The sequence below is a fragment of the Notolepis coatsorum genome (assembly GCF_963971535.1).
Source record: "Notolepis coatsorum genome assembly, chromosome: 4".
Classification (NCBI taxonomy): domain Eukaryota; kingdom Metazoa; phylum Chordata; class Actinopteri; order Aulopiformes; family Paralepididae; genus Notolepis; species Notolepis coatsorum.
In genome coordinates, this window is record NC_140168.1 from 85,860,626 (window position 1) to 85,888,357 (window position 27,732).

General features: G+C 47.6%; 1 protein-coding gene across 1 annotated transcript in view; it reads left to right on the forward strand.

Annotated features, from left to right (window-relative positions):
• The window catches only part of kcnh8 (potassium voltage-gated channel, subfamily H (eag-related), member 8), a gene marked incomplete at both ends in the record, with an annotated part of 262,061 nt that overhangs the window by 52,996 nt on the left and 181,333 nt on the right, over nt 1-27,732 (forward strand). The window contains one exon of the mRNA XM_084312013.1: nt 1,214-1,426. Coding sequence (XP_084168139.1) covers nt 1,214-1,426 — 213 coding nt within the window. The remainder of the gene's footprint in view (nt 1-1,213; nt 1,427-27,732) is intronic.

Genomic DNA, 27,732 nt, shown 5'->3' on the forward strand with positions numbered 1-27,732 from the left:
AGTGGGTTTTACACATGAGTGTCACAACACATTATACAGGAACAATGTAAACAAAGAAATAGGACTCAGTGATGGCTGCCATGAAGCCACATAAAGCACAGGAGAGGAAATAGCACAAGGACAATACACAGAACACAACAGGCAACAGCAGCATTCAGACGACAACAAATAGAAGCAATGGCAACCCAGTTCTGCCCCTTTTATACATAAAAGAGGGGGGGGGGGGTTATCCTGGAAGATGTAGAATTACATAATAGGATTTTAGTAAGTATTATCTGTCTTCCTCACTGTTTGTCTTTGTGTGTGTCTCTCCATCCACCCTTTCACGCATCCATCCATCCACCCATCCATCTATTTATTCGTCCATCCATCCTTTCATTCATCGACCCATCTATCCATCCAACCATCCATCCATCCATCCATCCATCCATCCATCCATTCATCCATCCATCCATCCATCCATCCATCCATCCATCCATCCATCCATCCATCCATCCATCCATCCATCCATCCATCCATCCATCCATCCATCCATCCATCCATCCATCCATCCATCCATCCATCCATCCATCTGTCCATCCATCGGTCCATCTATCCATCCATTGGTCCCTCCATCCATCCATTCTTCCATCCGTCCATCCATCGGTCCATTGTAGTCGAACATTTATGGTTTCTATACCATAAAATCATAATTACTATTAATCTACAAATCCGTGATATTGAAGTCATGTAAAGACTATCTTCCCAGAGCTCTGTGAACACTGACGTTGACAGACCTCTGGGGGAGGGGTTGTGTTTGTCTTCACCAAACAATATTCAAAGTGGAAAGTGTACAAAGCAGGTCAAGATAACATAACCTAGAATATTGAAGCCAGGTCACCAGGATCTTGGGTCAGGATCAGGGGGGGACTAGTCAAAGCCCATGATCTTTGTCCGATGATGTAAGATCGTATCATTTGAGGGAAGACCCACCTGTTTAAACTTGTCATTTTGGTCATTTGATCAGCTGGTCTTGAATGTCTATAAATATGTTGTTGTGAAATACGGGACCCTTCCTTCTGGGGAACCGGCCGGTGAACCATCCTATCTTTCTATTCTGTTGTGAACTTCCGTACTCTAATTGAATAAAGTAATAGTTAATCTGATTAAATCCAGCCTCGTCTATTTTCCTTAAGAAGCTCCATTCTCCTTCACCATCTCCCCCCCCCTCCAGGTTGGCTCCACGAGCTGGGGAAGCGTCTGGAGTCGCCCTTCGACTCCTTCGACGGTCTGAACGGCACGGTGGCCGGCGGCCCCAACATCCGCAACATCTACATCGCCTCGCTCTACTTCACCCTCAGCAGCCTCACCAGCGTGGGCTTCGGCAACGTGTCGGCCAACACGGACTCCGAGAAGATCTTCTCCATCTGCATCATGCTCATAGGAGGTGAGGCCGGGGGGGGGGAGGTGAGGCTGGGGGGGAGGGGGGGGGGTGAGGCTGGGGGCTGGGAGGAGGGGAGGCTGGGGGGGGGGAGGGGGTGAGGCTGGGGGAGGTGAGGCTGGGGGGGGGGGAGGTGAGGCTGGGGGGCGAGGGGGAGGGTGAGGCTGGGGGGGGGGGGGGGGTGAGGCTGGGGGGGGGGGAGGTGAGGCTGGGGGGGGGGGGGGTGAGGCTGGGGGCTGGGAGGAGGGGAGGCTGGGGGGGAAAGGGGGTGAGGCTGGGGGAGGTGAGGCTGGGGGGGGGGAGGTGAGGCTGGGGGGCGAGGGGGAGGGTGAGGCTGGGGGGGGAGGAGGTGAGGCTGGGGCAGGTGAGGAGGTGAGGCCGGGGGCAGGAGGAGGTGAGGCTGGGGGCTGGGAGGAGGTGAGGCGGGGGGGAGGAGGTGAGGCCGGGGGCAGGAGGAGGTGAGGCTGGGGCAGGTGAGGAGGTGAGGCCGGGGGCTGGGAGGAGGTGAGGCGGGGGGAGGAGGTGAGGCTGGGGGCTGGGAGGAGGTGAGGCGGGGGGGAGGAGGTGAGGCGGGGGGGAGGAGGTGAGGCTGGGGGCTGGGAGGAGGTGAGGCGGGGGGGAGGAGGTGAGGCGGGGGGGGAGGAGGTGAGGCGGGGGGGAGGAGGTGAGGCTGGGGTCTGGGAGGAGGTGAGGCGGGGGGGGAAGAGGTGAGGCGGGGGGAGGAGGTGAGGCGGGGGGGGAGGAGGTGAGGCTGGGGGCTGGGAGGAGGTGAGGCGGGGGGGAGGAGGTGAGGCTGGGGGCTGGGAGGAGGTGAGGCGGGGGGGAGGAGGTGAGGCGGGGGGGGAGGAGGTGAGGCGGGGGGGAGGAGGTGAGGCTTGGGGCTGGGAGGAGGTGAGGCGGGGTGGGAGGAGGTGAGGCGGGGGGGGAGGAGGTGAGGCGGGGGGGGAGGAGGTGAGGGTGAGGCGGGGGGGAGGAGGTGAGGCTGGGGGCTGGGAGGAGGTGAGGCGGGGGGGAGGAGGTGAGGCGGGGGGGGAGGAGGTGAGGCGGGGGGGGAGGTGAGGCTGGGAGGAGGTGAGGCGGGGGGGAGGAGGTGAGGCTGGGGGCTGGGAGGAGGTGAGGCGGGGGGGGAGGAGGTGAGGCTGGGGGCTGGGAGGAGGTGAGGCGGGGGGCTGGGAGGAGGTGAGGCTGGGAGGAGGTGAGGCTGGGAGGAGGTGAGGCGGGGAGGAGGTGAGGCTGGGGGAGGGAGGTTGGGGGGGGGAGGAGGTGGGGGGGGGTCAAACATGTGTAAATGAGGGTGGATTATATAGACTATATAGATATAGACTATCTTTTTTAACTGAGGGCTTGTGATGTATTTTAATTAGTGCTGGGCCGTTAACGGCATTAACGTGCTGCGTTAACGCGATACTAGTATCGCGCGATAATATAATTGACGCAGTTAATCTAAAAAAATAATAATAATAATATTTTTTTTACTTTTTCTTTTTTTTACTTTATTTACCCAGGGTACGTTCGCTCCGCACAGATGCTCTTTTTCAGGAACGCCCTGCTTCACATTCACACAGTTCCATTCACACCTGGGAGCTGCCCAGTACAACCACAGTTGACACCATTGGCCACTGAGCAACTCCACTGGAGCAGTTGATTTGCATTGGCAGGGTTTGGCCCCGTCTGGCACCCAACGGGAAAAATATTATAGGCACTATAAGTAGACACCACTACATAAAACAAGCTGGTCTGCCTGAGTGACTTGTGGAAGAAGGAGAAATAGAGATTGGACTGATTGAGTCAAGCCATGTCACATAGTTCAAGTTTGAAATGCTTCTTTCTGTTTTGCTCCTGAGAGTGTGCTAGATACTGTACTGTACTGGTAATATTATTTATTTGTGTTAACTTCTGAATAAAACAACTTATTAAACACAAGTACATCTTATTGAACATTATTTTGATATTTCATTACCAATTATCATAGCAAAACAGCTTTTTCAAACAGTCTGTAATGCATTTTGGAAACGGGAGATGGGCTCATGGTGTAATGGGCCACCTGGCCTGAGAAACATAAGGAGGGAAAAAAAAGTAAGGACTTACTTCTGGTCATTATTTGGGTAGAACACACATATTTTGAATGCCTTCGGCAGTTTTTTTTTTTTTTTTTGCCATTTTAATCTAGATTAATCCAGGATTGCAGATAGATTAATCTAGATTAAAAAAAATTATCTATGCCCACCTCTAATTTTAATGTATTTATTTTAATGTATTTTAGTGTATCGTAACCTACTGATTCCTACTGTGTTTTAATTATTGTACAACCTGGCTAAACTGGCATGTTTACCGTAAAATGTTCTTTAATATGCACTGTCTCTGTATTTTAAACCAATAAATACAAATACAAAATACAGATTATATACTATACAGATTATAGAGACTATATACTATACAGATTATATAGACTAGATACTATACAGATTATAGAGACTAAATACTATACAGATTATATAGACTATATACTATACAGATTATATAGTGTAACTGAGGGGTACAATTCCCTGACTGTATTACTAGATATGATACTTACTACCACTACCTTTGTACTTAATATTCGGCCACCCAGTACACGGCATAAATATATTATGATGAACACTGTCACGTAGATGAAACGGATCCAACACAAATGTACGAATTAGAAATAGGTCTTTATTTCTACACAGCGATGGTGTGTAGAGCAAGCACTTAATCAAATCAATCACATTTATGAATGGAATTAGTATGCACTTTTATGGCAAGAGTACTCGTCGGTATATCAATAGAGAATGTCCAATCTCTGAAGGCGCAGGTGGTACATATACGACCTGGAATAGTTTAAGGAATAACAGCAATGATACTTTAATGATTATATACTGGACACACTAGGGGGGGGTTAATCCGGTCGCTTGTAAGCCGACAGGAGTAGGAGGGGGGGGGGGGTAGAATCCGGCTGCCTCATCCGGCCAAGGGTATCCCAGGTGAACCCTCTGTAGTGCCGTTCAATGCGCCGGCGATCCTTGGACCACAGATGAAAGCAGGTGGACTCTTTGTGGGCCGGCGTTCTCCGGTCCACGGAGGAGAGACGTGAAGCGACCTCGTCTTGCAGAGCGTCTCCTCACCTTGCGTCCTCTCCAGGGGGGGGGGGGGGTTCCAACACACGGCAGTGTCGGGGGTCTTTATCCATGGAATAATCAAAGTATACAAAGCATAATCCGTGCCTGGGAAGGCGGGCTGTCGTCGGTAGAATAATCCGGTATACAGGTCCACTCGCTCGTCGGCTCTGGGGCTCCTCGGGTGCAGCTTCACGTGGGGTCAACCACCCTGGATAAGCAGCCAGTTCTCTGCCCGAAACGATGGGGTACTGACTACGGTAGTATTCTCACCGCACGAAGCACTATATATTAACAGACTATTATTAGCTTAATAGACTACGTCCAACTCGACGATATAGTGCCAAATATGACTATTCAAATATTAATATACACGATGTCTCAATACCGATGGTAGGCGAACTTGGCCTTACTCCCACACGTGGCGTCGCGGGGAGGCTTTACGTCTGTGACTCTATTGGAGGGTAAGAAACTGGACTGAAAAGGAAGTCCTACTTTAGTAGCGCAGTATATATACGCACTATGAACAAATAGTCCCATTAGTGGTGCGGTAGCCAGATTCCTACGCGGAACTAGGACTTGTTCGTACATGTGGAGCGGTACGTTTGAACTGGGTCTGAGGGGTATGGCAGCCTGGCACCAAGGTCTCGACCAATAGTAGAATGGAGACTATTATGGGATGTTCAGTAGGCTAGAATGGATATTCAATGCATATTGTACAAGGAATATACAAGGGATATCAAGGAATATTAGAGAATATACAAATACAATTAAATATATATATATAATAAATATATATATTCGGTTTAATCTGGCCCTTCACAACAGCCACCCCCTGATTGGTCCCAGACCTAATCAGTTAAACAGAGACAGATTAATCGCGTTGTCTATTTACACATAAGGGTTTGCTGTAGGGGTCAGTCAACTTCACAAAGTCATAGGGTTATAGGGTCATGGTTAGGGATGTCCGATATTATCTGCCGACCGATATTATCGGCCGATATCGGCAGTAAAATGTGATATCGGAAAATATCGGTATCGGTTTAAAAAAAGAAAAAAACAATAACAATATTTGTTATATATATATCCAGTGAAATGATTAGTTACCTGAAATTATTCCGTTTTTTGGGGTGGGAAACCCTGCATATATCGGTATCGGTTGATATCGGTTGATATCGGTATCGGAAATTAAGAGTTGGACAATATCGGAATATCGGTATCGGTAAAAAAGCCAATATCGAGCATCCCTAGTCATGGTCATCATCGATTGTGTCTGGGAGTCGGGGCAGTTCTATGAGCCTCGCCACGGGACGGGTGTAAGTGCGACCCTGGACAAGCACTTCAGCTGCTCGGACCTTGCCGTCGGCACCGGTGATCACTTTGCTTACGCGGCCGGCCGGCCACATAGCTCTGGGCAGTGATTGATCAATAATCATGACGACTGTTCCTTCTGTCAAATTGTCTCTCTGGGCTCGCTGCAGTAGAAGCAATTCTGCTTCCTCGTAGTTAGCTGCTGACATATCAGCGGGGGACTTGCACTCCGGGTGGTACCGCAGGAATGTTCTTTGTTGTGCACTCTCTATGGACGTGCAATCGTCTATGTTAGGGTCGGTGGAGGCTACGGTGCTCAATCCACAGAACACAGACTTCTTATTTTCCACCTCCTCTGGACTTGCTTCCCTCAGGATAGGCATGGGCCACTGTCCTTCCGGGAGTCTTAGGAATGCGAGGCCGTCACTGTAGACATTGCGACGGGTGAGGTCATCCAGGGGCATCCCCCGGGTGATGACGTCAGCTGGGTTCTGTTTTGTATCAACGTAGCGCCACTCTGTTTCTCCGGTTAACTCTTCGGTTAAGTCTTGAATCTCGGTGACTCTGACTCCCACGAAGACTTTGTACTTGCATGAGTCCGATTTGATCCAGGCGAGTACCGTCGTGGAATCTGACCACAGGATTGTTCTAGACACCGGTATGGTGAGCTCACGTTGGATGAGCGTGGCTAGGTGCGCTCCGGCTAGGGCTGCGCAGAGCTCTAGACGTGGGATAGATTGTTGCTTGCGTGGGGCTATTCTCGAGCGGGCGAGGACAAATGCTGTGTAGATCTCTCCCCCCTTCTCTTGGGCCCGCAAGTAGGCTACTGATCCGTATGCGACCTCTGAGGCGTCACTGAAGACGTGTAAGTCCATTTTACATGTCTCTGGCCTCACCGTGGGTGGGAAGTAGCTTCGGCGCATATTAACGCCTGGGAGTGAGTGGAGCTCCATCTCCCACTCTCTCCAGGTGGATGCAAGGTGTGCGGGAATGGGGTCGTCCCAGCCCTGGTCCTTGTCCCACAATGCTCGTACAATCATTTTTGCCCTGGTGGTGTACGGTAGAATACATCCTAGCGGGTCATATTGTCGGGCGAGTGTTGTGTACACACTCCGTCTGGTGGTCGGCGCCGCCGCCGGCCTTCCCTGCTCCGTAGTCAGGGGCTTGTGTCTGTAGTGAAGCGAATCTGTTTTGAATCGCCACACCAATCCCAGGGTCATCTCCTGGGCTTCTCCCGGGATTGTAGCCATCCAGGTCTCGCTGCTGGCTGCCTTGTCCTCGGAGGAGAGGCTGCGCAGTACTTGCGGATCGCTGCTGGCCCACTGCCTGAGATCAAAGCCGCCTTTGATCAATGAGGCGCGGAGTTTAATCAGGAGAGCCTCGGCTTCTTCTTGGGTTGAAAGGCTTTGTAGACAGTTGTCTACGTAGAAGCTGTTCTTTACGCTGTGTCGGACCTCTTCGTCCGCTGCTGGGTCCTCTGCTACATGTTTCTGTAGTGCAAATGTAGCACAGCAGGGGCTGCACGTCGTTCCGAAGGGGAGGACTTCCCATTGGTAGATGGCTGGGTGCTCATCTCCTGGCTTCTCTCTCCATAGGAACCGTAACAGGGGCTTGTCCGCCTCTACTAATCTCACCTGCAGGAACATTCCTTTAATGTCCCCGCTGATGGCCACCTTTTCCTGGCGGAAGCGGAGTAGAACGCCGAGTAGGGAGGGGCCGAGTGTGGGACCGGGCAGTAACTCTTTATTCAGATTTTGGGATCCGATCTGGTAGCTGCAGTTAAATACTATGCGGTCTTTACCGTTGTGATGGACCTTGTGGTGAGGCACGTACCACGATTCAGTGGTCTGGTCAGCCTCTTTAATGTCCATCTTTGTGACGTGTCCCGCTGTGATGAGCTTCTCAATCTCAGCGCGGTATACACTCTCTTGGGCGGGGTTCTTGGCTAAGCGCCGCTCCGTGTTCAGCAGGTACCGTTCTGTGGCGTCTGTCTTGGCGTGGAAAGTAGGCATTCCTTCTCGCCGCAGGAGTGGCGTGGCGTATCTCAACACGCCGTTGACCGGGACTCTCTTGGTCCCTGTCTCGAGGAGGTGAATGGCGTAAATGTCATCTTTAGAGCGAATGTCTTTCTTTCCGTTCTTAAAGGGCATTTGTTCCAAGGTCCATAGCCGCTCTACGTGTTGCAGGAGTGCGGTTTCTCCCTCCGTGACTCGGGAGTGGAGACATCTAGTGGCTGTACTTCGGTTGAGAGATTTGGCGAGCGGGCCTTGGAGAGTCCATCCCAAACGGGTCTCGACTGCTGCAGGACAGCCTCGGGGTCCGGTATGAACCCGGTCTATCGGGACAATGAGGTCTGCATGGTCGGAGCCTATCAACAGGGTCGGCATAGCATTGTCTATGAGCGGGATCGGTAACTTGTGCAGATGTGCATATTTCTCCATCAGCTTGGCGACGGGGTATGTGTACCGCGACAGTCCTATTTCTTGGCTGGTGAAAGCGTCTGTAATCTGGTACCGTCGCTCAGGCTGGCCGCTTGCTGCGATAGAGAATGAGACATTCTCGCCCTTTATCGTCTTCAAATCTCGTCTTATTGTCCGAATTGTCATTTGGGTTTCGCTTCCCCGCAGCCCTAGCTGGGCCGCAGCGGAGGCGAGCAGCAGGGTCTTCTCTGACCCGTCATCGAGGACGGCGTAAGTGTCCAGGACTTTATTCTGGTAGCTTAGTGTCACACGCACTACTTTTAGGAGTACTCGGGCTCCACTGCTGCTGGCGGGATCGATGTACATGACGCTCGCTTTGCTGCTGGATGGTGCGGGTGAAGGGCGCCGTCTGTTACTGTCGTGAAGTATGTCCAGATGGGCTCCATCGCACTTGGTGCACCTTTTCTTTAAGCGGCATTCGGCTGCCATGTGTGAGCGCGCACAGCGAAAACAGCGCTTGTTGGACTTTATCCATTGACTTGCTTCCTCCGCGTTCAGCTTGGGGAAGGAGTCACATTGCGCTAGCCAGTGTTCTTTCTCACAGTAGGGGCACACTATCTTCCACTTCTCCGTTCTGGAGGGGGTACTGTGGCTCCTGCTGCTCGGTACTGACTCCGATTGGTGCATCACAGTCACCGATCTTCTTCCATCATTTAGTCGTCTGGTTCCTTCTCTGGAGCCAGGGGTGCTCCGTCCGAATGTATCTAGCCGTAGGCTGCTGACTTCTCTCGCCAGGAAGTCCGCTAGATCGAGGAGGTTCGGCTCGGGGCCATTCGGGTCTCGGTGGTCCCTCTGTCGCCTAAAACGCTCCTGTCGAGCGGGCGGCAGCTTCTCCAAGATCCTTTCCACATTTGAGTTGGCGTAAAGTTCATGCCTCCCCTTCTCTCTCTGCGCTCCCAACATCCCTACCAGGGACTGCACTCTGATGGACAGGTCGTCCAGTGCTCGATTGTCTATTGCTGGGGGTAAGCGGTCGATGTGTCGGATCTCCTGGATCACGTAATCCCATATGCGCCCATACCTCTGGTCCAATGCTACCAGCGCTGCTGTGTATGGGGTGGTGGAAGTCGCGTAGGCGAGCGCTATATTATGTGCGCGGGGCACCTTTAAGTGCTTCAGTAGGATGGCGTATTTGTGGCGTTCATCCAATACATCCACCAACATGGTCTCCAGACACATGCGGAGTTCTGTATACTGGGCCCGGTTCTCTTGGGTGAAGTCGGGTACCATAGGCGTGCCAATGTATGACGCTGACTGTGGATACATCGGCGAGCATTGGGGGAGAGGCCTCCTAGGCGAGTCTCCTCCCGCTCCTTGGTATGGGCTGGTACCGGCAGTGTACCATGGCCCGCTTGTCCAGGTGCTGTTCCTCGGTGCGGGTCGTGCGTCGTGCTCACCCGTGTATAGAGTCGGGGGTCTGTAGCGCAGCTCCGCGGGAGTATAGCCTGGGCTGTACCGGACCTCCTGGTCCGGTAGAGTACTGTGCTGTCGTCGGGCGTGGTTCTCCTCCTCTTCCTCTTCGTCTTCAGTTAGGTCATCCAGTGCTTGTAGTCTCTGGTTTAGCCTCTCCACAGGATATGCTGCTCCTTCCCGGTTGCTAGGTCTCGCTTGGACCGGTGGGGGGAGGTGGTCTGTGGGGGGTATAGACCTCGTCTGTTGGTCAAGTTCAGGGTTGTTTACTCGGCTAGGGGATGCCGCCCTGGAGGTGTGTCTAGACGAGTTCCTGGAGCCTCTGGCGGAGGGAGAGGGTGTTGTCCGTCTGATCAGCTGTTCTATTAGTTGCGCTTGCTGTCTGTCGCGCTCTGCGTCCCGCAGAGCACCAGCAGCCGCTCGCCGGCTGTCCGCTCGGTCCCGGGCCACATTCTCTTCTCTCTGAATGCGTCTTATTTCTGGACGTATATGCTCTTCTTCGCTCCGCTGCTGGATCTGCAGTCGGTCGCGTTCAGCAGCGGCGTTCAGGCTGATGAGGAAGGCCTGCTGTAGGGTCCTCTCTGCCTCGCTGGGAGAAGGCGGTTGTATAGGGGAGCCTTCCCTCGGGGTACTCCTTGCGGAGCCTTGGAGCTCTATCTCCACGGTGCTCTCCCCGTCTTCTTCCGTGCCGAGTTCTCTCTCGGTAGCGTTGTATTCCTCCCGGGACTCATCGGGGACTACTTCTTCAGTACTGGCGGGGTGTGAAGTCATATCTGGTTCCCACTGGTCCCCACCGTGAACTTGGTCAGTTACATTAGAGCCCGTAGGGGCCTCTATGGTCGGGGTAGTCTGGGCGTTGGGGTTAGACATACTTTTACTTTCTAGTTTTACCGCGTTTACTGTTAGTAGAAGACTAGGTTGTTGACTGACAGCGTAAGCCTCTAAGTACTGAGGGAGCCGTCGTTCGCGCTGCGGGCGTTGGTTAGGAGGATCGTTTCGTGGAGTGTTCATCATAGGCCATTTCAATATTAATAACACTATATTAATATTACACTAATTACCCTCCGGCTCGAAGGACCAATTGTAACTGAGGGGTACAATTCCCTGACTGTATTACTAGATATGATACTTACTACCACTACCTTTGTACTTAATATTCGGCCACCCAGTACACGGCATAAATATATTATGATGAACACTGTCACGTAGATGAAACGGATCCAACACAAATGTACGAATTAGAAATAGGTCTTTATTTCTACACAGCGATGGTGTGTAGAGCAAGCACTTAATCAAATCAATCACATTTATGAATGGAATTAGTATGCACTTTTATGGCAAGAGTACTCGTCGGTATATCAATAGAGAATGTCCAATCTCTGAAGGCGCAGGTGGTACATATACGACCTGGAATAGTTTAAGGGATAACAGCAATGATACTTTAATGATTATATACTGGACACACTAGGGGGGGGTTAATCCGGTCGCTTGTAAGCCGACAGGAGTAGGAGGGGGGGGGGGGTAGAATCCGGCTGCCTCATCCGGCCAAGGGTATCCCAGGTGAACCCACTGTAGTGCCGTTCAATGCGCCGGCGATCCTTGGACCACAGATGAAAGCAGGTGGACTCTTTGTGGGCCGGCGTTCTCCGGTCCACGGAGGAGAGACGTGAAGCGACCTCGTCTTGCAGAGCGTCTCCTCACCTTGCAAGAGGGTGGGGGGGGGGGGGGTTCCAACACACGGCAGTGTCGGGGGTCTTTATCCATGGAATAATCAAAGTATACAAAGCATAATCCGTGCCTGGGAAGGCGGGCTGTCGTCGGTAGAATAATCCGGTATACAGGTCCACTCGCTCGTCGGCTCTGGGGCTCCTCGGGTGCAGCTTCACGTGGGGTCAACCACCCTGGATAAGCAGCCAGTTCTCTGCCCGAAACGATGGGTTACTGACTACGGTAGTATTCTCACCGCACGAAGCACTATATATTAACAGACTATTATTAGCTTAATAGACTACGTCCAACTCGACGATATAGTGCCAAATATGACTATTCAAATATTAATATACACGATGTCTCAATACCGATGGTAGGCGAACTTGGCCTTACTCCCACACGTGGCGTCGCGGGGAGGCTTTACGTCTGTGACTCTATTGGAGGGTAAGAAACTGGACTGAAAAGGAAGTCCTACTTTAGTAGCGCAGTATATATACGCACTATGAACAAATAGTCCCATTAGTGGTGCGGTAGCCAGATTCCTACGCGGAACTAGGACTTGTTCGTACATGTGGAGCGGTACGTTTGAACTGGGTCTGAGGGGTATGGCAGCCTGGCACCAAGGTCTCGACCAATAGTAGAATGGAGACTATTATGGGATGTTCAGTAGGCTAGAATGGATATTCAATGCATATTGTACAAGGAATATACAAGGGATATCAAGGAATATTAGAGAATATACAAATACAATTAAATATATATATATAATAAATATATATATTCGGTTTAATCTGGCCCTTCACAACATATAGACTATATACTATACTATACAGATTATATAGTCTGTATACTATACAGATTATATAGTCTATATACTATACAGATTATATAGACTATATACAATACAGATGATTTAGACCATATACTATACAGATTATATAGTCTATATACTATACAGATTATATAATATATATACTATACAGATTATATAGACTATACACTATACAGATTATAGAGACTATATACTATACAGATTATATAGACTATATACTATACAGATTATATAGTCTATATACTATACAGATTATATAGTCTATATACTATACATATTATATAGACTATACACTATACAGATTATAGAGACTATATACTATACAGATTATATAGTCTATATACTATACAGATTATATAGACTATATACTATACAGATTATATAGAATATATACTATACAGATTATATAGTCTATATACTATACATATTATATAGACTATACACTATACAGATTATAGAGACTATATACTATACAGATTATATAATATATATACTATACAGATTATATAGACTATATACAATACAGATTATATAGACCATATACTATACAGATTATATAGACTATATACTATACAGATTATATAGAATATATACTATACAGATTATATAGTCTATATACTATACATATTATATAGACTATACACTATACAGATTATAGAGACTATATACTATACAGATTATATAATATATATACTATACAGATTATAGAGACTATATACTATACAGATTATATAGTCTATATACTATACAGATTATATAGACTATACACTATACAGATTATATAGACTATATATACTATACAGATTATATAGACTGTATATACTATACAGATGATATAGACTGTATACACTATACAGATTATATAGTATATATACTATACATATTATATAGACTATATACTATACAGATTATATAGACTATACTATACAGATTATATAGACTATACACTATACAGATTATAGAGACTATATACTATACAGATTATATAGACTATATACTATACATATTATATAGCTAGGCCCAAATCTATTTCCTGTTGCTGCGTTGGCTAATATGAATAGTTGACAAGGAAATAAAGTGAGGCCAAAGCTGTTCCTCCAGCTGGTTCTTTATTGAGACAGTAGGAAGGCTGAGAGGGAGACAGAGAAGAGAGGGTTCTTTATTGAGACGGTAGGAAGGCTGAGAGGGAGACAGATAAGAGAGGGTTCTTTATTGAGACGGTAGGAAGGCTGAGAGGGAGACAGAGAAGAGATGGTTCTTTATTGAGACAGTAGGAAGGCTGAGAGGGAGACGGAGAAGAGAGGGTTCTTTATTGAGACGGTAGGAAGGCTGAGAGGGAGACAGAGAAGAGAGGGTTCTTTATTGAGACAGTAGGAAGGCTGAGAGGGAGACACCGTACGGGAGACACAGGAGAGAAGGTTCTTTATTGAGACAGTAGGAAGGCTGAGGCCTTGACCAGGCGAAGACGGAACCGATCTTTTTAGTTTTCATTTAGTTTGCATTTAAAAAAAAGTTTTCCGTAAACACGAAATCGTCTCAAGAAATATGTGCGTCCAAACGAAACCACTGAAAACGCTGTATCACTGCCACAAATGTACACAATAAACGTCTTTCCTGTTTTAGACGTTGCTCTTTTATTTTGAAACCCCCTGATCGGAAGTGTTATTGTTGTTTTCGCTAGCGGAACAACTTGTGTCGTCCGGTTCTGTGCTCTTGAGCTAACGCTAGTTTCCAAAGGAGAGCAGAGAGACACCGCGGCTCACACATGCAAATGCAGCTACAGGCAATCGATGATGAGGAGGAAGAGCTGCTGATTTTAATCGGCAGGAGAGAGAGAGCGTGTCAAAGCCGTATATACTGTAATATGGTGCGGTCGTCGGCACGACAGCGCAGCTCAAACTACCTGTTGTATTAAATTAATTGATTGATTTTTAACTTGTCTTTGTGTCCAGTCCTTTCGATTAGCCCCACCCGTTCGTTGTAAACAATGATGCATGTAATTGTATTAACGTTACTGTGTGTTGTAGCTATGTTAATAATGCGCATGCAGGTTAAGGGAGAGGTGGGCTATCGCGTCATCAGTTCAGGAAAGATGTGGACTGGCTTGTAAAGACGGGAACGCAAGGGTGGCGTTGATTGATTGATTTATTGCGTCTTCCGATTTGTTCACTCTGGGAAAATTGCGTATTTGGGCTCCCAGAACGCGGTTCCGTCTGGACGAAATGTGCATACGATAAAATACTTTGGCGGATACACCCAAAATCGTCGTCATCTGGACAAGGCCTGAGAGGGAGACAGCATAGGGGAGACACAGGAGAGAAGGTTATTTATTGAGACAGTATGGAGGCTGAGAAAGAGACAGCGTAGGGGAGACACAGGAGAGAAGGTTATTTATTGAGACAGTAGGGAGGCTTAGAGGGAGACAGAGTAGAGGAGACACAGGAGAGAAGGTTATTTATTGAGACAGTAGGAAGACTGAGAGGGAGACACAGGAGAGAAGGTTATTTATTGAGACAGTAGGAAGGCTGAGAGGCAACCCATGTATTGTGCTGATGAACAGGGTGTATTGGGTTAATGAACAGGGTGTATAGGGTTGATGAACAGGGTGTATTGGGTTAATGAACAGTGTGTATTGGTTGATGAACAGGGTGTATTGGGTTAATGAACAGGGTGTATTGGGTTGATGAACAGTGTGTATTGGTTGATGAACAGGGTGTATTGGGTTGATGAACAGTGTGTATTGGTTGATGAACAGGGTGTATTGGGTTGATGAACAGGGTGTATTGGGTTAATGAACAGGGTGTATTGGGTTGATGAACATGGTGTATTGGGTTGATGAACAGGGTGTATTGGGTTGATGAACAGGGTGTATTGGGTTAATGAACAGGGTGTATTGGGTTGATGAACAGGGTGTATTGGGTTGATGAACAGGGTGTATTGGGTTGATGAACAGGGTGTATTGGGTTGATCAACAGGGTGTATTGGGTTAATGAACAGGATGTATTGGGTTGATCAACAGGGTGTATTGGGTTGATGAACAGGGTGTATTGGGTTGATGAACAGGGTGTATTGGGTTGATCAACAGGGTGTATTGGGTTGATGAACAGGGTGTATTGGGTTGATGAACAGGGTGTATTGGGTTGATCAACAGGGTGTATTGGGTTGATCAACAGGGTGTATTGGTTGGTGCAGTCGTCCCGATATGATCAGTTAATTGAGTTCGGTTTTGGGAATGAGGAGGTCGCAGCAACAGTCTTCTCTTCATGCACCTCTCACTAATCAGACACACACACACACACACACACACACACACACACACACACGCACACGCACGCACGCACGCACGCACGCACGGACGCAAACACACACACACACACACACACACACACACACACACACACACACACACACACACACACACACACACACACACACACACACACACACACACACACACACACACACACACACACACACCCACACACACAAAACACATGCTGGCTCTGGTAAATGTCTCCAGCTGCCTGAGGCTAGAGTAGCCCCCAGACACGCACACGCACACAGACAAGCGCACACACACACACACACACACACACACACACACACACACACACACACACACACACACACACACACACACACACACACACACACACACACACACACACACACACACACACACACACACACACACACACACACACACACACTCACACAGACAAGCACACAGACACACGCACGCACGCACACACACACACACACACGCACACACGCACACACACACACACACACGCACACACGCACACACAGAGTCCCCTGTGTATTAATGTGAGATGAGAGCAAACATGGCAAGTGCCTGTTCAAATTTATAGCAGAGCAATAGGTCAAGTGTGGTGTGCTCAGTTTACAAATTGGATCGTGTCCCTAGGAGAGTGAATTAGTGAGCAAATGTCTCACTCCTCCGTCTGACCACCTGGGGCAAGTATAATTCGCGAAACAATGCCTAGCGTTAGTTTTTAAAGCTGGGGTAGGCAACTCTCATGGAGAAAGGGGCCTCACCTGTCCAGCGGAAACAGAGATGCTCTGCATTGATTATCCACCCAAGTGGGAAAAGATAAGATGAGATGTTCCTTTATTGATCCCCTTGGGGAAATTCAGACAACATAGCAGCATGGGGGAGGGGGGAGGGGAGGTACAGGTAGTAGAAGACACACAGGTAGCCTACAGGTCACAGAATTATAGCACAGTGGAGAAGTAATTTTTTTTTTATAAAAAGGCAGTGTAAACAATATAACAATATAGTTAACTCTGGACATGCGCATATGGGCAACAAGGTTCGAGATGAGGGTATGTACTGTATGCCCTCTCAGTTATATTTGCCCTACAATAAATATAGTTACAATATATAATCTAATAATCCCATAATCTAAATCTAATCTAATATATAATCTAAAAAACTAAAACAAAATGCTAAAATGCTAAATGCTAAATATATGCAATATATAATCTAATAATCCAATAATATAAATCGAATCTAATATATAATCTAAAAATGCTAAATGCTAAATATATGCTCTGATGAAGTGTACAGTATTCACATAAGGTGCCGTATGCATAAGGTAAGTATATATACAACAAAGGCTTCCCACAGACTCCCTGGAGGCACAGGCTGTTTTAACCCTTTCACTACCACACTACAGAAGGTTAACCTTTCACTACCACAGATTATGCATTATAACTGTATATTCTATACCCCTCTGTTTCAGTCCTGTTCCCAAGCCCTGTTTCTGTGTCTGTAGATTATATAGATTAGAGCAGAATCAGAATCAGAATCAGAATGGTCTTTATTGCCAGAGGGGCTAACCACTATTAAACTGTCAACAAAAAATTCCCAAAAGGTCTATCGCATCAAAAGATAATATTTTTTTGTATCTACTTTTTCTCCTCCTTTTTTCTGTGATTTTTCTCCCCATCCCAATTTACCTCTTGTGCCAATTCTCCCTCCCCTCCCCTGATTGTTGCTCGCATATGCCCCCCACTGGCCGGTTGTAGGGAGGATAGAAGCCTTGCATCACATGTCCCCTCCGATACATGTGGAGGCAGCCTGTCACATCTTTTCACCTGCCAGCACGGACTCTCATTTTGCGAGGAGTAACGTGTAGGAGGCTCACACTGCCCCCACCATTTTCCTGACTTTGCTGTGCAGGCGCCCCAACCGACCAGACTACCACCCATCGACTTCCCACCCGCTAACTCTGCCAATTGAGTTAGTACAGGGGTCAGCAACCTTTACTATCAAAATAGCCATTTTTCCCCCCTCCCACAAATTAAAATGCTCAGGGAGCCGCACAACCTATTTACCCTTAAAATGAAGATAACACAGTGTATAACGTTTTATATATCCCCAAGCATACCCCACATTTCGCATAAAACGCCTGACAATTGCATACCCAAAGTAATTTGCGATTTATTATACTTTATACTTATAGCACACAGTTTGTTGCATTAATGGAATTATAAAGCAACAAAAAGAAAAATGTTGACTTTTTATTGCTGTTTTTACCTGTTATAACAAAGGAAAACCTCAAACTCTTATGAAGAGGAGAAAAAATACTGGCCGTGTAGACCTATTTTTAAATAAAACACAGAAGAGGAGTCAAAACCCAGTGTTCAGGGTAACAGAGCATGAGGTGAGGCGGACCTTTAAAAAAGTGAATATCAGGAAGGCAGCAGGTCCGGACGGCATCCCCGGCCGCGTCCTAAAAGTCTGTGCCGACCAACTGGCCCCAGTATTCACTGACATATTTAACCTGTCCTTAGAACAGGCTGTCATCCCCACCTGCCTGAAGAAGTCCACTATTATCCCTGTACCCAAAAAATCCAAGCCTGCTTGCCTCAACGACTACCGCCCTGTAGCTCTCACCTCCATAGCCATGAAGTGCTTTGAGAAGCTAGTAAAGGGCTACATCTGCTCCTCCCTCCCCATCAACATGGACCCCCTGCAATTTGCATACCGCCCCAACAGGTCCACGGAGGACGCCATATCCCATGTGCTGCACACAGCAGCATCACACCTGGACAAGAGGCAGGGGAACTATGTGAGAATGCTATTCATCGACTACAGCTCGGCATTCAATACCATAGTCCCCTCCATACTCATAGCCAAGCTCAGGGACCTGGGCTTGGGCTATGACCTCTGCCAGTGGGTCTTGGACTTCCTGACTGGCAGACCCCAGGTGGTGAGAGCAGGCAACTGCACCTCCTCATCCATCACCCTCAACATAGGGGCCCCCCAGGGCTGTGTTCTGAGTCCCCTCCTCTACTCCCTGTACACACACGACTGTGTGGCTCAGCGGAGTAGCAATACAATCGTCAAATTTGCTGACGACACAGTGGTGGTGGGCCTGATCTCTGCCAACGACGAGAGGGCCTACCTGGAAGAGGTCAAGGTCCTGGCGGGATGGTGCCAGGAAAACAGCCTCTCCCTGAACGTCAGCAAAACAAAGGAGATGATTGTGGACTTCAGGAGGTCGGGGGTCAAGGACTACAGCCCCCTCAGCATCGACGGGGCACCGGTTGAGAGAGTCAACAGCTTCAAGTACCTCGGAGCCTACATATCCGAGGACCTGACATGGACCACACACATTAACAGTGTGGTGAAGAAGGCACGACAACGCCTCTACTTCCTCAGGCGCCTAAGGAAGTTCCAAGTCAGCCAGAAGATCCTTAAGAACTTCTACTCATGTACAATAGAGAGCATCTTGACCGGCAACATCACCTCCTGGTTTGGGAATAGCACTGCAAAAGACCGAAGCAGACTACAAAGAGTGACACGTTCAGCCGAACGCACAATTGGAGGGGGGCTCCCCACCCTCCAGAACATTTACTACAAGCGTTGCAAGGGCAAGGCTAAGAGAATCATTAAAGACTCCAGTCACCCGAACAACTGCCTCTTTGAACTGCTGCGGTCAGGCAAGCGATACCGGAGTCTCAAGGCGAGCACAGAAAGACTCAGAAGTAGCTTCTATCCCCAGGCCATCAGGCTGCTAAACGAACAATGAATGAACACTACACAACAACAACCACCAAACGCACATAGCACACACATCCACACGCACACACTCACTTTAAACAAACACACTGTAGCACCCACTCCACACACTTTATAGCACACACCCACTTTAAACAAACACACTGTAGCACCCACTCCCCACACTTTATATTTATGGATGAAGGATTGCACTACAACTCGTACACCTTACTGTAAATTGTACCTAAAATTGTACCTCATCCCATTTCTGCTTTGCACTAGATAGTACTGTACATTAGTACACTGCATAGTATTGTGTATTGTATATTATATGGTAACTCAGAACATTGTACATATGTCTATACCGAACACTGTGACCTCATTTTTTTTCTTCTAAATTCATGCTATATTGTGTTATTATGTTATTTGATACTATCTTGTCTAGCACAGTCTCTGGAGCGTAACAGTAAGAAGCATTTTGTATGAAAGTATTCTGTACTTCTGTATGACAACTATTAAAGAACTTGAACTTGAACTTGAAAACACTGGTGTCTGTAGACCGACTTTGAAATAAAACCCTGAACTATTAAAGCATTACAGTACATCATGCGCAGGAGTGGGTTGTGAGAATTAGACCATGCCTAGGGGTGGTCATTTGAACCCCCTAGGCATGGTCTAATTCTCACAACCCACGACTGCACATGGTGTAATGGCTTTTATACAACTGGCGCATTCATCCAACCTTATTGCTATACAATAAACACACATTAATTGAAGATTTATTGAAAAAAACCATCCGCCAGAAAAAGTATTTCCCAAAAAAAAAAGAGAAGTTGCCTCCATGTGGAAGCAGCTCGGAAGTGCATCCAACTGTTCTCAGTAAGACATCCAACAAACTAAGACATCCAACTGTCTCTCAACTAAGACATCCAACAAACTAAGACATCCAACTGTCTTTCAACTAGGCATCCAACAAACTAAGACATCCAACTGTCTTTCAACTAGACATCCACATTTTCTTTTCTTACCTACTTTCTATAGAACTTCATTCTTAGATGCTTCTATAGAAAGTAGGTAAAACAACAACAAAAAAGTTTTCTTCGCCATATAGGGGGAAAAAAATATAGCGGGGGGAAATAGTTTTCTTTTCCGTATACCCTTTTTTTCTTTTTTTTTTAACCGACTTTCTATAGAAGCAGCTGGGAGGTGCGCTGTTTTAAGTGAGCGTGGATTATTGAATTGATTGATTGCTAATTTTATTACTGTCCGCCTTGTTTCCAACTGGTTAAGTTTAGGCCCTCTTTCGAAGTTGGTTAATGTCCATATAAAGTGTTTTTCTTGATTTTACCTCATGAAGTCCCAAAGGAACACCAGTGGAACGTCCTGGTGGGGTAATGTGACATATCATGTGATGTTGTGCTCCCATAAACCACCTTTCCACAATGATGACTGATGGTGGTGACTAAATTACAGAAGTAGCTAGCATTCAAAAGCTAGATTTGTGTTGCTAAAAGGTAAGATTTGCCCATTTAAGAATTATAATGCTTACTTGTACTTTATGATATATAACCTGTTGTGAACACATTTCTTGAATAAAATGATAAAGAAAACAATTGATAAAAATCGCTGTGACACATACGTCACACCGGGCATATCACCTTAAATTGTTAATGAAAATTTGCTGTGACACATATGTCACAATGCAAACAATTATTATGATCTGCTCAGTTAATTTGTCTGATTCAATGATATTTAGTTAATATATTTTATATTGTTCAATTGTTCAAAGCATAATTATTAAAACAAATATCAGTCATATTTCAATGTAGTACCCTGTAGTGCCATGTAGTAGTACCCTGTAGTGCCCTGTAGTACCCTGTAGTGCCATGTAGTACCCTGTAGTGCCATGTAGTACCATGTAGTACCATGTAGTACCCTGTAGTGCCATGTAGTACCCTGTAGTGCCATGTAGTACCATGTAGTACCCTGTAGTACCCTGTAGTGCCATGTAGTACCCTGTAGTGCCATGTAGTACCATGTAGTACCATGTAGTACCCTGTAGTGCCATGTAGTACCCTGTAGTGCCATGTAGTACCATGTAGTACCATGTAGTACCCTGTAGTGCCATGTAGTACCATGTAGTACCCTGTAGTGCCATGTAGTACCCTGTAGTGCCATGTAGTACCATGTAATACCATGTAGAACCCTGTAGTGCCATGTAGTACCATGTAGTACCCTGCAGTGCCATGTAGTACCATGTAGTACCCTGTAGTGCCATGTAGTACCATGTAGTACCATGTAGTACCATGTAGTACCCTGTAGTGCCATGTAGTACCCTGTAGTGCCATGTAGTACCATGTAGTACCCTGCAGTGCCATGTAGTACCATGTTGTAACGCTCCAAGATCAACTCATGCCTGGGAGAGAGAATGTCCCAGGCAGGGAGCCACCAGCGGCCACCTGCAGACAATGCACTCAGCCCTGAACATGTTGGTTCAAATCAATAACGTCCTAATGTGGCAATTAGTGTCCTTATTACAAATGTTGTCTGTTTAGGGTTGTTCTGTGTTAGTATTCTTATTCTGTGTTTTGGTATTTAGCCTGTGTGTGTTCTTTGATGGTTGTATTGTATTTTGTATTGTATCAGTTCTAGTGTGTCTTCCCCCAGCTGTTGATCGTTGGTAATCATTGTTAATTAGGTTGAGTATATTAGGTTAGGAGATCTTTCGAAATATTCCCCAGCTAAATGGGTATTTCTGTTTCAGACAATCCAGTCCGCAGCAGACCAGTATCCGGACCAGGAGGCAGAGATGAGGGTGATGGCCGACCAGGCCGCAGTCCTCATGGCGAGGTATCGCGTTCAACCCTCTGATCTGCCTCCTGTTCGTGTTTCTGCAGCTAGTCAGGTCCAACCGACTAGCATTCAACTCACTGTTAGCCTGGGTCCTCAGGCTGGCCGGGCTTCTAAAGCTAGCCTAACCCCTACAGCTAGCCTAGCTCCTACAGCTAGCTCAGGGCCCACGATCGGCCTAGCCCCCGCGGCTCGCAGGCCTCCGAGTTCTGGCAAGGCTCGGAGGGCGGGCGGGGCTAGTGCCGCTGGCAGAGCCTCCACGGCTGATCCGGTCGTCGGTGCCGTCCTGGTTCCGATCGGCGTGGTCCTGGATGTCACCGCTCCTCCTCCGGCTTCCACGTCCTGTCCAGCCTCTACGCCTGGTACGGCTACTACACTGGGTCCAGGCTCCTCATCCCCGGAGCCTACGCCACACCTCGCCGCCGAGACCGGTCCGGTCTCCACGCCCTGCCCGGCCTCTACACCTGGTCCGGCTGCTGTGCCGGCTCCCGGCTCCCCGTCTGGTCCAGCTCTGCATCGTGGTAGCCGTCCTGGTCCTCGCCGTGGTCTTCGCCGTGGTCTTCGACGTGGGCTGCGTTGGATCCTGCTCCGGGGGTCGCCGCCGCCGCACCGCCGCTCCAGTTCTCCGGATCCGGTCCCTAGTCCGGCGGCTGGAGGGTCTCCTGTCCGGGATCCTGCTCCGGGGTCCTTACCCTCAGTTCCGGGCTCCAGGCTCCCTGATCCTGTTTCTCTCTCCACCCCCCCTCTCTGGGCCCCTGTTTCTCTCCCCGCCTCCCCTCTCCGGGCCTCTGTTCCCTTCCCCACCCCTCCTCTCCGGGCCTCTGTTCCCCCCCCCCCCCCCCCCCCCCCCCCCCCCCCTCCGGGCATCTGCGCCCGTTTTCCTCCCCCCTGGCTGCTATGCCCCTCCTGGGTTCTTTCCTCGGACTCCCGGCCCCAGCTCTCCGGGTTCTCGCCCTGGTTTTTTTCCGGGGTCCCGGCCTCCTGCGTCGCCCGTGCCCGGACGATGTTTTCGGGGGTCTGGTAGCCCCCCGTTCGGGGGGAGATACTGTAACGTTCCAAGATCAACTCATGCCTGGGAGAGAGAATGTCCCAGGCAGGGAGCCACCAGCGGCCACCTGCAGACAATGCACTCAGCCCTGAACATGTTGGTTCAAATCAATAACGTCCTAATGTGGCAATTAGTGTCCTTATTACAAATGTTGTCTGTTTAGGGTTGTTCTGTGTTAGTATTCTTATTCTGTGTTTTGGTATTTAGCCTGTGTGTGTTCTTTGATGGTTGTATTGTATTTTGTATTGTATCAGTTCTAGTGTGTCTTCCCCCAGCTGTTGATCGTTGGTAATCATTGTTAATTAGGTTGAGTATATTAGGTTGTCCTGTTCCCACTTCCTGTTGTGGCGTCATACCTCCGTGTTACCTGTTCGTTTGTACCTTGCTGTCGTCTGCCTTGCCCTGCTGTTGTACTTAGAGTCAGTAAGTGATATTGTATACTGTTTTTGTCATCTTTGTTTTCGTATCACAGTCCGTGTTTGTAGTTAGCGCCAGCGCCGCTGTGCCTTTTGTTTTGTATTGTTTATATCCCTGCCTTGCTCCTGCCTTGAGTTCTATATTAAAGAACACCGTTGAGAAGAGCAACCACCGTCTCCTTTATACTGTCTAACCGCATATTGGGTCCTTCTTCATGCCGAATCGTAACACCATGTAGTACCCTGTAGTGCCATGTAGTACCATGTAGTACCCTGTAGTGCCATGTAGTACCATGTAGTACCCTGTAGTGCCATGTAGTACCCTGTAGTGCCATGTAGTACCATGTAGTACCCTGTAGTACCATGTAGTGCCATGTAGTACCATGTAGTATCCTGTAGTACCATGTAGTATCCTGTAGTACCATGTAGTGCCATGTAGTACCCTGTAGTACCATGTAGTACCATGTAGTGCCATGTAGTACCATGTAGTATCATGTAGTACCCTGTAGTACCATGTAGTACCATGTAGTGCACTTCATTTCAGTGTCACAGTATGACATCGATCTCCAAAATAAGAGGGGGGGGGAAAAGTTAAAAAAATCAAATCTGTGGACCAATGTTCTAGAAATGCTAATTAATGTAGACAATGCATAATTTGCATATTTAAACATAACATTTCCAAAAACCTTTTACACAGAATTTTCTTTCTCAATGAAAGTAATGAATTGGGAATGTTTCGTGGTGATATTTATTATGTAAAATGTTTTACCCTTTTCCAATTTTCAGGTGGAGACAAAAAAGTCCCCTGCTATATTCTGCTCCCCTGAATTCCCTGAATTCGCTCACCACCAGGGGTGCAGTCGTGCACACACGCGGTTACACGCCGTGTTATTAGATCACTGAGGCAGAACTAAGTACGCGCGATCGCGCACGGATGTGTACTCGCGTGTACGCGCACACAAAAATGCGCTGTATCCATTCGTTGTGACTAAGTACCCCGGCCGGCGGCCACCGCTTTACATAACAAAAAGCGCAGGTAGACTAGGTGTCTGGGTGTTGGCTATCTGAATGCATCTCCCCCTTCATTCTGTGTGACGGCAGTGGAGGTGAATACTAATGTCGCTCGGAATTCGTGATGGGGGTCTACCTGCTTATGATTGAATCAAGCGTCTGCCGTGCTGCGCGCCAGCTTTCCAATTCCTCTCGCGCGCGCACATTCACACAAATAGAGAGCAAGAAGATTGCACTTGCGTAAATGCGCTTGTGTGTGTGTGTGTGTGTGTGCGTGTGTGTGCGTGTGTGTGTGAGCGCACCACAAGGTTCATCACCAAACCTCCCTTGCTGTGCACTAGGAGTCATGCACACACAAACTTCAAGTAAACACAAGTTGTCTGATTATTTTAAGTTTGCTTTTGTGTTTGTGTGTAAAACAATTTCTTTAATTGAATTAACTTAAACTAAAAGTAAATACAAACTAAATTAACAATGTAACTTACCCGCGCGCGCGTTGTTGAAATATGACACGTATATCACGTAAATATTATAGCAGACATTCTCCCATCATGACACTATACAAAGTATGTATCCTCCTAAAAGGACATCTCTCCCAGCCAGAGGACCACTCACAGATCCTTATCAGTGACCTGCTGACCCTTGGTGCAGGCCATACACACACACTTACACATAGGACAAGCTCACACACAAACCTACACACACGTCACACGCACACACACACACACACACACACACACACACACACACACAGACACACACACACACACACACACACATACATACACCCTCGCTCTCAACGCGCACACAGTGCAACTCATTATGACAAAATGCCACAAGCCAACTAATATACGACCAGGTCATCCACTGGTCACATATTCCAGACTCCATTAAATCACAGATCGTTATCATAGAGAGACACACGCACAAACTTGCACGTAAATGTGCGTTCCACACACAACGTGCACTCAGGACAAAGACCACATACACACTGGACTATGGGATCGCTAATAAAACACTTGAATAGGGAAGGAGGGGGACTTCACTGCTTCTTCACTTCTTCTGCTTTGACTTCGACTGGACACTGACTGGACGGACGAGACATGCTGGACTGACCCACAATGACTTGACTTTTTTCCTTCCTTTTATATACTCGACCGGCCGGTTGTAACAATCTAGATTTCAATTGTACCTTGCTATATTCACCTTGTATAAATACTTTGCTTATTCACTTTTTATATTACAGTGCTTGTTAACTTTTTATAATAAATACCTTCAAAAGTGTTTCATCTCTTATATCTTTAAGTATCTTTTACAACTTTCACGATTGAGTCTAAAACGTGACAGCGTGCATGTGGCGTGGCGTGTTACCAGTTCCCATATTACGACTGCACCACTGCTCACCACTCAGGCTGTGGTTGAGGTAGAGACATGGCCATGCGAAGGTTTTTGTTCGCCTGAATCTCCTGAACACGTAGAGACTACTCCTGAGTCAATCAGAGCTTCCTACACTGAGCCATGGTAACTTTTGCGCACCTACCGCATAATACCTCAGAAAAAGCACAACAGTGAGGCATTCACCGGTAGGGGGTAGGTGCGCAAAGGTTACGATACCTCAGCGTAGGAAGGTCCGATCGACTCAGGAGTTATCTCTACGTGTTCAGGAGACTCAGGCAAACAAAAACATTATCATGGTCATGTCTCTAGTACCCAGAAAACCCGACCTACGAGCGAATCTATGAAGGGGAGCAAAATATGGCAGGAGACTTATTTAGCAAAAACTCATTTTTTTTTTTTACAAAAGCACTCCATACCTTCAGGAGGTGATAACCACTAATCATATCAAAACATAATCTAGGCATGTATAGGTATAATAAAATCACATCTAGAATTTGCCCACCCAATTGGTACCAAATTGTCCAATTTGGGGCTTTGGCCCAAGGACTAACACTGTAGTGTGGTAGTGAAAGGGTTAACCGTCTGTAGTGTGGTTGTGAAAGGGTTAACCCTTTGTCGTGTGGCAGTGAAAGGGTTAACCTCCTGTATTGTCGCAAGGGAAAGGGTTAACCATAATTTGGTAGTGGGGTAGTGAAAGGGTTAAGATGGATTTTGTCAAAAGGTTATTACAACATATTTCCCGGGCCTCTGATCGGCAGGCGGGGATTTCGCACGTTGTACTTTTCCCCCACGAGGAACACAATGTCGACCGTTCGTTCTCTGATGCGACCCGTGGGAACAACCACTCGACGGGCCAACATATCCTGACTGGTTTATGTGATTCACAGACGCCCTTAGCGTTTGGAGTGGCTGATTACAAGTCAAGTCAAGTCATTTATTTATAAAGCACGTTTAAAAACTCAAGAGCCAACCAAAGTGCTGTACAGTCAAAAGCATAAACAAATGCATAATACAAAAAGGCACAGCAGGACAAGATGCTACAATCAGACAATAAGACAACAGTAAGCCAACACACGGCTAGAGCAGCACAAAGTACAACATAGCACACAGGACAATAGCGGGACACTAGACATGGAGTTATTTACTAAAGTACAATAAAGCAACAACCTACAGGATAATGGAGCACAACGGACAATGCGGCACAGGGGACAGAAGAACACAAGAACAGATACAAGGGGGAAGGGGCTGGATAAATAGCATGGGAGTGTGTGAGTTAGGGTGTGGGAAAATCAGGGTTTATTGAAGGCTAGTGAGTAAAAGTGTGTTTTTAGACGGGACTTAAATGTCTCCAGCGAGGGGGACAGTTCTGATCTCCAGGGGTAGCTTTATTACAGGGCCTGGGGCAGTCACAGAGAGCAGATCTCTCTGAGGATTTGATTTATTTGGTAGCTGCTGTGATGTAAAGACCAAACATTACCAGCATTGTCCTAGCCTACTGTAGCTTTAAAGGAACAGGCCAACATTTTGGGAAATTAGCGTATTGTCTTCTCCAGAGAGAGAAGACCAGTTTCCTCACCAGTTTCCTAGCCTAGGCATGACCGGTTAACCTAGGCATTGTCCAACTAACACCTCTCCTGAAGGCTAACCGGCACTGTCTGCTCCCATTCATTGTGCTAAGCTAG